At 41.8% G+C, this 12,125-nt stretch overlaps 1 protein-coding gene across 2 annotated transcripts in view; it reads right to left on the bottom strand.

Annotated features, from left to right (window-relative positions):
* Nucleotides 1-12,125, bottom strand: part of EFEMP2 (EGF containing fibulin extracellular matrix protein 2) — a 91,526-nt gene that overhangs the window by 51,035 nt on the left and 28,366 nt on the right. The window contains exons 2-4 of one of the 2 annotated variants that reach the window (XM_029612253.1): nt 11,810-11,903; nt 3,426-3,474; nt 1,439-1,660 (exon numbers count right to left, since the gene is read on the bottom strand). In XM_029612253.1, coding sequence (XP_029468113.1) covers nt 1,439-1,660; nt 3,426-3,474; nt 11,810-11,899 — 361 coding nt within the window. In that variant the 5' untranslated portion in view covers nt 11,900-11,903. Of the gene's footprint in view, nt 1-1,438; nt 1,687-3,425; nt 3,475-11,809; nt 11,904-12,125 lie in introns of those variants that run through there. The other variant, XM_029612254.1, reaches the window with a different exon arrangement.

Below are 12,125 nucleotides of genomic sequence, written 5' to 3' on the forward strand. Positions count from 1 at the left end.
AAAGCAATCCAATAACTACTAACACAAATGACCCTCAACCACAACAAAACTGAGATACTCTACATATGCAACAAAATCTCACTCATACCTGACCCCCAACTCAATAACTGCATAACAAAGAAATTATTCTCGCTGCAAAACATCTAGGAATCACATTAGACACTGAACTAAACCTCAAGAAGCACATTAATAATACTATAAAAGAAGGATTCTACAAGCTCCAAGTCCTAAAGAAGATCAAGCCTCTCCTACACCCTCAGGACTACAGAATAGCATTGCAAGCCCTCCTGTTCTCCAAACTAGACTATTGCAATGCAATACTCCTAGGTCTACCAGCTTCCATCCTTAAACCACTTCAACTCCTACAAAATGCAGCAGCAAGATCACTCACCAGCAGCAAGAAGTCTGACCACATCACCCCAATTCTCAAAGAGCTTCATTGGTTACCAGTCCCCTACAGAATACAATATAAAACCTTATCCCTCATCCACAAAGCATTATACAATAACAAAACGGAATGGATAAATGTCGTATTTCACTTCCAAAATCCACAAAGGAATCCACACTCCACAAACAGCAGTCTTCTCTCAACTCCCTCCCCAAAACTAACCCACCACAACTCAACCAGAGAATGTGCTTTCCCCATAGCAGGACCCCCCCCCCCTTTGGAACACCCTCCCCACTGACCTAAGATTTGAGCCAACATCACAAACTTTCAAAAAGAAACTAAAAACATGGCTCTTCCAAAAGGCATTCACAACATCAGGAGAACGATCACCACTCAACTCACTCACACTCACTCCTCCTCTACCCCCTATCCTAGCCTCCCTCCCTTTCACTCACCCACTAACCCCCACTACACACACCAACCCATCTCCTCCATGAAATACCCAGTCTCCAATTCCCTCTATCCATCCAACGCACTCCTACATCAATCCTATATGACTAAAATAACACAGAATGCCTAACCTCTGCATACCTAAATGAACATAAAAGAAACCCCCCTCAAGTTTTTCTTGACCTGATTTATTTGCTTCTTAAACTTATCTTTATTTGCCTTATCTACTAAATCTCTCTCCTCGTTTTGCTCTCCAACTTACTACACCCTGTTACATTGTAACCTTTTTTAACTTGTTCAATGTAAACCGATGTGATAACATACGTTGAATGTCGGTATATAAAAACAAATAAGTAAGTAAATAAATAAATAAATAAATCTGAATGTAACTCACCTTGAGCTACCAATGAAAAGGCAAGAGCTAAATGCACAATAAATACATAAATGATGGCAGTACCAGAATACCTGAAATTGATAAGTGATAATATATAAGAAGCAGCACTTTTCAATGCCAAGCAATTTCCAGGACTTGGTACAATACTGGAAGGACAGAATGAATAGTAATTAGCATATATACAAACCTTTCAGCTGCTTACTCACCCACACATGAATTATGCCCCTGTCTGTCTGGCTCATAGCCCTGAGGACAAGGATTATGTTGGACGTCAGGAGGTGGACGTGGTGCATTGGGGGCCTGTCCCTCGGCATGGATGTCGTTAATAACAGATGCAGATCGGGGCAGGCAGAGGTAGCCCCCGTAGTGGTTGATGCATTTCATTTCCCCCTTGCAGGCTTCCGGAATCGTCGCACATTCGTTCACATCTAGGAAGGAGCCAGCCAGATAAGAACTGCAGACAAACACAGAGAGACAACCTTTGCCAGCTCATCTCATTCCTGCCCTGCAGCACCTCACTCTGAAACCCACTCACAGCTCTACAAGCATACCACATGACACACTTCTGCCCTGCAGCATCCCCTGCTGTTCTAGTGGAATAAGGAAGCTGTGAATGGAAGCTCAGTGCACTGAGGCTATGGGTATGGCTGCTGTTGAGTGCATGGAGCTGGAAGAAAATTTGTTGGAAAATGGTGAAAGTACCTTCACAGAAATGAAAGAAGCAAGCCAAAAACAAGGTGTTGTGCCTGGAACTGGAGAAAACATGAAAGGAGAAAGCCAAAGACAAGAAATTGTGATTGGATCTGGAGAAAACACCTTGAAAGAGACAAAAACAGCAAGTCAAAGAGAAGAAACTGTGCTGGTAGCCAGAACAAATATCCAGAAGGAATTGGAAGGAGAAAACTCAGGGCACCAAATTGGAAGCAAACCTTTATTTTATGAACCTTTTAAGCAACAGAATCATCCTAGAGAACCGCAACATAGAGCAAGACATGTTGTGAGATTCCATTATATGGGAGCCTCCTGGCAGAGAATATGTTGGGGAAGTATTATTAAAGGAAAGCTTAATGTTTCCCCCCCAGCACGTGAACACTTTAACTCAGAGCTCAGGAAGCTCTCAGTATGATGTTGTATTTGGAGCTGGGAATCGCCTTTTCGAACCGCTATGAAAAGTGGCTGCCCTTAATTATGAATTCTTTACCTATTATTGTTGTAACTGGGAAGGGCAGATAAGATCCTATCTATCCTTCACTCATTCATCAGATCCATTTACAAGCTCTAGAATTTGTTGGCATCTTTCTTCTGTTCCTTTTACTCATTTCTCCTCATGCAATATGGTCTTGACTTCCTTAAATTGTGGTTTATTGAATGCTCGTTCCATCCTGTCTAGATTTCCTCTCATTACAGTGAAATGCAATCTGTAATGAAATGAAGGTACAGGCCATAAGCCAGTTAGCTATGCCCTTATGCACCAGTTCTGTGAACAGAGTGTCTGGTATGGGGCTGTGGCCCAGTCAATCTTGATGGGCTAATGATGGCTGATTACTGCCATCATAAATCATAAAATATGGCTGCTGATATGTACCTAGTAATGAGGAAAATCCACACCCAATCGATGAAGTGGTATCCGCAATAACCAGTGCATTTTGGGAAACCAAGGATACTAAAACGGTACATTATGCCCCACACGTATGGGACGTATTCTGGGCAACATCTCTGCCGGTAAAATTGAGATGTTAAAATGATTACTTATGTGATGCAATAGTTTCAGTTTGTATAGTCAAAATGTTGTAAATACTGTATATACCTAACTATTTTGTTTATATATAAAATAGAATTACCCTGCCAAACCAATAGTGAAAACCTGCCTCCCTCATAGCTCTATCAACACACCTGTTGCTATTCCAGTACTGAGCTCTCATCTACACATATACACACACACACATGCCCACATATATACACACACAGCTCTGCCAATACACCTCACCCCTGCCCTAAGCACCCCCTTGCTTTTTCAGTACTGACACTCTTCCCTATACATGCACAGCTCTATCAGTGTTCCTCATGCCTGTTCATTCATACTTTGATCTAAGCCAAACCATGAGCTGCTGTTTGTTTATGGCATATACTGTGAAACTGCAAATATGGTATCTATTTGTTTATCTAAATAGGCATAAATAAAACATCCCATACCTTTACAGTGCTGTGTCTCATGGTCCCACTGGTAGCCATCTGTGCATTCCTACAGTGGGTAGAAAATGAGAATTACTGGGTAGGGTCTGTCTTGAGAAGAATGAGCAAGTGACTCTTAATGGTAGAAATTCAAATTCCCATTGCATGGTTTTCTGATCGGTCTAGAACGAACACATAGGAAAGGGTTAGGAATTTATTTACTTATTTATTTAGACATTTTATATATCATCCTTCCAGTTGAAGATCACAACGGTTACAAAAGTAACATTCATACTATATATCAACACAAACAATAGCTCAACACAATTGGTAGTAATTTAATTCAAGTAATTTAAATAAAAGGTCTACGGAGTAGTTCTAGTACATTTTCGCTAAACATCTGGGTCATTAGGCTGGACATTAAAATCTGTTTCAGTAATTTACATAGTGAAATTGAGTTGTCATTAGATAACTTTTATCCTCTCGTTACTAATTAATGTCTTTGTGATTACTATTGCAGGCTCTGCATTCTGCTAATTGTTCTTTGTAACAAGTTCTGTTCTACTGTAAATCGGGGTGAAGGCTAACTGCTAAACCTCGGTATATAAAAAACATTCCAAATAAATAAATAATTTAAGTTAGGTTATATGCGTTTTTTAATAACCATGTTTTTAGCTCATGTTTGAATCTCTTTCCTTCTGATATCAGTCATATTGTCTCAAGTAGAGAATTCCAGAGTTTTGGGCCCACTATGGAAAACACACGATGTCTTATTTGTGTTAGATGAGTTTTCCATATTGTAGGCACAGTCAACAGTCCTTTATTTTGCAATCTTAGAGTTCTCTGTGGCGTGTATGGTTGTAGTGTCACACCTATCAGCCCAGGGTTTTTGGAGTGGATGATTTTAAATATTAATGTTAACACTTTATAATATATTCATGATTGTACTGGTAGCCAATGTAGTGTTATCAGCGAGGATGTGATGTGATCAAATTTCCTTGTTCCTATTAATACTCTTGCTGTGGCATTTTGTAGTAACTATAGTTTTTTTATTAGACAATTAGGAAGTCCCAGTAATAAGGAGTAGTAGTCAATGTTTGAGAAGATGAGTGCTTGTAGAACCGTATGGAAGTCTTCAAAAGTTAGTAAAGATTTCAGTCTATGTAGTATGTGCAGTTTTGTGTAGCCTGTATTAATTAATTTATTTATGTGTTTTTTCAATGTGAGGTTTTCATCTAACTGGATTCCTAAGTCCCATATTTGATCAAAGGGTTTGATTTGAAAATGACCCAGGTCTAGGGGAGATTGTTTAACTATAGAGGAGTTTCTCCTTAACCAAATGATTTCAGGGTTTTTTTTGTGTTTAGTGTTAGATTGAGTTGGGATAGTTCTTGATGTAGTATCTTCATGTTTGTTGAGAGTGTCAATGTTGTACTTTCAAATGATTTGGCAAGTGGAATGTAGAACTGAATTTCATCAACGTATAAGAAGGTGATTCCTAGTTCTGCTCTGCCAGTAATTTGCACAGAGGAAGCATATAAATGTTGAATAGTGTTGCCGAGAGTGCTGAACCCTGGGGAACACCTGTATCAACAGGGAAGGTATCAGATATGTGGTTGCCCAGTTTGACCTGGAATGTCCTATTTGATAGGAAGGAAGAGAACCATTAGAGAATATTTCCGTCTATTCTAATTTTTCTTAGCTGATGGCATATTAAGGTATGATCTACAGTGTCACAGGCTGCTGTGAGATCTTTTTGTCTACTTTTGTGCTTAGGTCCTTGAAAGAGCAGAGCAGGTGTTCATGGCTGTGGAGGGAATCAAGCTTGACAGAGAGAGGGGGTGCAAGTGGGGAGTATGACAGGTGGGTGAGTGGTGACGGAGAGGATAGGAAGAGTATGTTGTATGAGTTAGTGGAGTGTAGCCAGGGAGGGGATATGAGGCAGGAGGTGAGTGACATGTGTGAGGTAGAGAGTGCAGTTAGAAGAGGGAAGAAAAGAAGGCAGATGAAGGGGTTACAGCAGGAGGAGGGGATGAGGGGAGCAGGTAGTAAGAGCAGTGCTCAGGGAGGTAGGACCCACACCAATTATCATCTGGGAGCGATGAGCAAGCAGGAACCAGCAGCCAACAGCTGTAGGAGAGCGGCATCAACACACAATGTGCGCTTCATGGAAGAAATGAAGGACCCTTCTGGTGCAGGGAGTCTGCAAGAAGCACAGTGTACTCTTCAGTCAGAAGCCATTCTCCAAGAACCAGAGGAAGACCTCAGCGGGCATCGCCAAGGATGTCAGCTGCCTGTCATTGGCGACCAGCACAACATATCAGCTGAAGCATCGCTGGCGGGACACCAGGGCAGCTGTCAAGGCCAAGCAGACAGGAGGAGGCCCACAGTGAGATATACAGCTGACGCTGGTGGAGGATCAGGTCTGGGGGATTTTTGCTGGTGTCCATACTGGCAGCACTGATATGGATGCTGAGGAAGGGGACAAGTAGTACAGCAGGGAATGTATCTCCGGTGGGAAGAGGGCTGGTTGAAGGGGTGAGAAGGATGTGATAGTTTCTCAATACTTAGCACTAATTTTTTTTTTCCCCAGGTGATTATCAGCCAGTAGAGAAAGAGGAGCCTGTCATAGAGAGTGCGGCAGAAGAGAATGTGAAGGAGTATACAGGAGAAAACCCAGAACACTTTAAAAGACCGGTTCCAGAGATCTGGTCTGGTCCACCTTAAACCCAAAGCGGCAGGAAACTTGGTCCTGGGTGGAGGTTCCTAGGAAAGGAGTATAACTAGCCAAGTTCAGACGGGAACAGGGATCCCAGGGAAGAGAAAGAAGCCTAGAGAAAGAAAATACTGCTGAACTGTAAGTTGTATCACTGCCTTGGTTTTTGTGAACTGTGAAGGATAGCAGAGCTGCTTTTTGTTTTCTTTCCTGTCATTAATAAAGAAGTTTATGAAAGATTTGCCAAAGTCCAGCCTGTGTCTGTTCTCTGGCTACCCCGAGACTGCTCACATTGCCACAAGAACCAAGCAGCATCTCAGGGGATACAGCTCAGGATCAACCTCCCATGGGAACAGCAGAACAATTCACTGATGGTCTGCAACTGTGAAGCAAGGCACTGGCACCCGATACATAAGAAGACAGTCAGACAGTTCAAGTTCTCTTCACTTGGCCAGACACATTCGTGACAGACATCCAGGATGCACCACCAATGCCTGGCTTCAGCACAGGTGGCAGTTCTCTGGGCGCCACTGTGGGCAGCGGTAGTGCTCAAGATCACAGCAACAGAAACACCACTCTCCACCATCAATGCAACGGCAGACCGCTTTGCTGCAGAACTGATTACAAGGCAGGAGCTTGTCAAGATCAGTGTGACAATGTGATGGGATGGACGGCATGAGGAAAGAAATGCACCGTGACAATCTGCCAAGGAGTGTACCACTGCGGTGAATGTATTGTCAGATCTGGATGGAGCTTCATCCGATGACCTTGTTGGTGTCCTATGAGGCCAAGACTCTACTATGCTGGATGTGAACAGGACACTTAACCATGCAATTGAGCTCATATTCCCCCAGGAAGCGAGCTCCTCCTCTAATTCTGAAACCATGGAACACAGCAGTCTCCCCTTCTGCCACAAAGCCAGAGATGGGAGCTATGGATGAAGGCCATACCCACGAGGAAAATTCCCACTATGCTTAATCATGAATGAATCTCCTGTTCCTGACTTTATCTTGGCTCAACCCTATCGCTGGACCACCAATGACTTAATCTGGACCTGTCCAGATTAGACCAAGGAAGCCGTTCTCTTGGTTCTCTTCTGTGACCAGTTGCAGACACATAGTTGTCTGTTAGGATTCCTGGGTGAACCTTCCCTCCCCCCCACCACAATGTATAGCTGATCCCGGTGTTGGAACTGAACCCTTTGGTATGAACCACTTTTGTTTTTAGGCCTATTCCAGACCACCAATGAATATCCTGCAGTCAACTGCCAAATCGGACCACCAATGACTGTCTCTGAACCCCATCCAACCCACGCCGGACCACCAATTACTATGCTGGCCCATCAAGGGACAGTACCTCTGGAACCACTTCTCATGGGAACAACAAAATATCTGCAATCAACTGTCACACTGGATAGCTGTCCGTCAGGTTTCCTGGAGGCACTTCCCCCATCCTCCTGCTATACAGCCGATATGCAATTTCATATTTTAATTCTTTTGGAATTCTGTGGAAAATACCATTCAGTCCTGGTGATTTGTTACTATTTAGTTTGTCACTGAAGTGTGTCAAGAAGGATTACCAGAGAACCTCAGAACAAAAAGCAACACACTGCTTTTGTCTGCTGCCAAGCTCCCATCATTCTTCTCCTGCTCAGAATAAAAACCTCCCATGTTGCTCTCTGTGTGGCAGAGTGCAACATAGCGGGTGCCTGGATTAGACTGTTCCAGTTAATGCCATTGTTTGGAGAACTATCTCAGTTTCTCCCTTCCTCCCTCCTGGAGTTTCAATGGAATTGGGAGTATAAACAAATGATCTCAGGTTCAGTAGCTCACAGTGAGCCATCCTGGCTGGGAGATTAAGAATAACATTACACAGATACACAAGCCCATTCCCTCATCATTGGTGGCTCAGTCCTGGGCATGGCTGCTCCCAGGGATACAGTTTTACCATTGCAAGTAGGTATTTCCACTTGCTGTGTGTGCCTAGGGAAGACATATAGATACAAAAAAAGGCAATTATACAAAAAATATATCACACATTCTAATTAAAAAAGCTCAAACAAGACCTTCAACATAAAGAACAACGCTGGCGTAAGGACCCCTCCCCTACCTCCCAGGCTTCTTATAAAACCGCTATGAACCATTACAGTACTTGCCAGGTTCTTGGGTACTTGCCAGGTTCTTATGGCCTGGATTGGCCACTGTTGGAAACAGGATGCTGGGCTTGATGGACCCTTGGTCTGACCCAGTATGGCATTTTCTTATGTTCTTATGTTCTTACCATTCTACGTACTAAGAGAGATTTCTACGCCAAAAAAATACATAGCTTTATATATGACCCAAAAACATTATTTTCATATGTTGCAGCCCTTACCACTCCTGTTCCTCCTATCATCCCAGAAGAAGAAGCCCAAAACAAATCTACAGAACTGGCCTTATTCTTCGACAACAAATTAAAAAATTTACTCGTACCTCTGACTACTTCAAACACCCAGCCCCCACCCGGCCAAAACCCTTCCCCAGCTATTCATAAACCGACACTAGAATCATTTGAACTCACAAAGATTATAGATTCGATTTCCCTGGAAATCGAATCTATAATCAAGAAAATGAAACCTTCGTCACATCCAACAGACCAAATACCTACCAAACTCCTACTTACCATCCCTAGCACCATAGCCAAACCACTGGCCGACATCATAAATTGCTCCCTCACTCAAGGATTTGTCCCAGACTCATTAAAAACTGCTTCCTTACTAAAAAAAACCCAACCTGGATCCAGCCAACCCCGTAAACTTCCGCCCCATTGCCTACTTACCATTTATAGCCAAACTAATGGAAAAACTGGTCAACAACCGCCTCACAGATTACCTTGACTCCCATAATATTCTCTACCCCTCTCAATTCGATTTCCGGAAACGCTTAAACACGGAATCTCTCTTACTCTCATTAACAGACAACATCCCGATGGGTCTTGACAAAGGCCAATCCTACCTACTGGCTCTTCTCGACATTTCAGCAGCGTTCGACACAGTAAACCATTCAATCCTCATCAACCATCTGGCGGAAATTGGCATCACAGGTTCAGCACTCAACTGGTTCAAATCCTTCCTCAACAATAGACACTACAAAGTTAGAATTAACGATAAAGAATCCCTCCCTGTCCCTTCCAATCAAGGAGTACCCCAGGGTTCATCACTATCCCCTATCCTGTTTAATATCTATCTGCTACCCCTTTGCCAGTTACTTGAAAGCCTCAACCTTACCCACTTTATATACGTTGATGACGTGCAGATCCTAATCCCCATCACGGATCCCATCACCAGCACCCTAAACTTCTGGAACAGCTGCCTTCACTCCATCAACCTCTTACTCTCTAGTCTAAATCTGGTTCTTAATATGTCCAAAACAGAACTCCTCGTCATCTATCCCAATGATAATAACCCCCTCGTCAGCAACCCAATCATACCATTAGTAAGCCATGTGAGAGAGCTTGGGGCCACTCTGGACACCAGAATGAACTTCAAAAAGTTCATTAACACCACCACAAAGGAATGCTTCTATAAGCTACATGTTCTTAAACAGCTGAGACCTCTCCTACACTTTCATGATTACCGTTCAGTCCTTCAAGCCATACTGTTTTCAAAGATTGACTACTGCAACTCGCTACTACTCGGCCTCCCCGCCTCCACAACAAAACCATTACAGATGCTGCAAAACGCCGCAGCCAGGATCCTTACAAACTCTCGATGTATGGACCACATCACACCGATACTAAAAAACTTACACTGGCTACCCATCCACTATAGAATACTGTTCAAGACATTGACCATCATTCACAAAACCATCTATCATCAATCCTCACTCCGACTCATTATCCCACTCGAACTCCACTCTTCCACAAGACCGATCAGATCCGCATAGAAAGGATCTCTCCAGGCTCCCCCTAACAAATCCTCCATACACAACTCCATTCAAAAATGAGCACTGTCCATCGCTGGAGCATATCATTGTAACTCACTACCCCCGGATCTATGCCAGGAACAATGCCATCTCTCCTTTAGAAAGAAACTGAAAACCTGGCTGTTCTCTCAAGCCTTCCCCTGAAGATTCACTCCCCAACTAGTATTGACTCTCTCACCTCTTCCTTATTACCTTCCTCCTCACCTGGACCCTTTACCCACTTCCCCTGCCCCTGCCCTCCCTCGCCCCTTATCCAAAGGAACTGTTATGCTTGAACTGTTTATTTAAATTAGCTGCTAAATCAGCACACCAAGCTAGTCAATTGTTTTCTGCTTTTTTGGCACTACTCCTTTAGTAGCGTTAAGTTAAACTAATTCTTTCTCTCTTAATGGCCCTGAATTGTACACCTTGTTTATTGTAACTTTCTTTTTCTAGTTAAATGGTTCCCCCGGTTATGCTGTAAACCGGTATGATAAGACTTCGTCTTGAGCATCAGTATATTAAAAGAATTTAAATTAAATAAATAAATAACACAACATATATAGTGACATATGAATTCATTAGAAAAACTCTTTATTATTGTATACAAACCATTCTATCAAATAACTTCAAAAATACATTTGTTTTCTAGTCAATGTTGGATACAAAGAGTGAATAAATATTCACCATAAAAACACATTCATACACACAATCATACTGTTAAACATTTTTTTCTTTTGGAAATCAATATAACAATACAATTATTCCACTCCCTTTACAACATTGTATTTCCTCCGTAGTTCTGTTTCACAAGTTCATACTCCCAACATGTTTCACCGTACAATCGGCTTCTTCAGGGGAGCATAATACCCAGATCTTCAAAAGTTTCCTTCACAAGATCACCCAATTGTATCCACACTACAAAAAAATTCCAATAAATTATTTAACCAAATTCTCAAAAAAACAAAATTACTTTTAATCACAAAGGTGCATTCAATGTTCAGTCAGCACCAACCTACTAGCCTCAATTTCCTCAGTACCTTACTCTTACCGCATACAGACAAACCAAACGTATTGTCTCCACAGTTTCTCCTTTATCTCTTTTGTAATCTGAAAAAACACAGAAAAAGCACAGAAAAAAAACTAGCTAAGTCTAAAAAAAAACCCTTAAAAATACCCATAGCTTTTCAAATCTGAATGACATCAATTTCCACAAAAACTCTTTAAAGATGTCCTTGTACAAAAACTCACCATCAAAACACTCACCCCAACGCTCCCATTTTTCAGAGAGACCACGTCTTCAAAATGTTTACCATTGACTTCCTTACTAAAAAAAGCACAAAGAAATAGCCGCAATAAAAGCAATCTTCATATCTCAACACATAACTACAAAACTTCTCTTAAGAAGAAAAGATATCACTCGAAGGAAAAGATATCACTCGAAGGAACTCACCACCAAAGTGGATTAATTGTATTGTTATATTGATTTCCAAAAGAAAAAAAGAAAATTTTTTTAACAATATGATTGTGTGTATGAATGTGTTTTTATGGTGAATATTTATTCACTCTTTGTATCCAACATTGAATAGAAAACAAATGTATTTTTGAAGTTAATTGATAGAATGTTTTGTTTACAATAATAAAGAGTTTTTCTAATGAATTCATAGGGAAGACATGCAGCACTTCTGGGACCATTCAAGTACTGGCGAGACTCATCGCCCTTTGTTGCGAGCCAGGTAGCTCTTTACCGTGTAGCTGTCAGGTTCCTCAGTGTTCTGTGAAATAACTGTTCCCAGCAGCAATGTGAGCGGAAGCCATGAGGCAGAGATGGCTTTCATCCTCCTAGTGCAAAAGAGATAAAGAAAGAGACTAAGATGGAGAGAAAAGAGTCGGAGTGTTACACCCAAACAGCTCTCATCCTCAACTCTGCAGACTGCCTCTCTCTGTGTGTGACCTTAGGGCAATTCACTTGATTTATCTCACTGTCCAACAGTGTTGTTGTGTTTTGTCTATGGGTTTTTATTGTTTTAACTTGTACTCTGTGTTGTTATTTTATTGCTTAAT

Source organism: Rhinatrema bivittatum, chromosome 8 (assembly GCF_901001135.1).
Source record: "Rhinatrema bivittatum chromosome 8, aRhiBiv1.1, whole genome shotgun sequence".
NCBI classification, from domain to species: Eukaryota; Metazoa; Chordata; class Amphibia; order Gymnophiona; family Rhinatrematidae; genus Rhinatrema; species Rhinatrema bivittatum.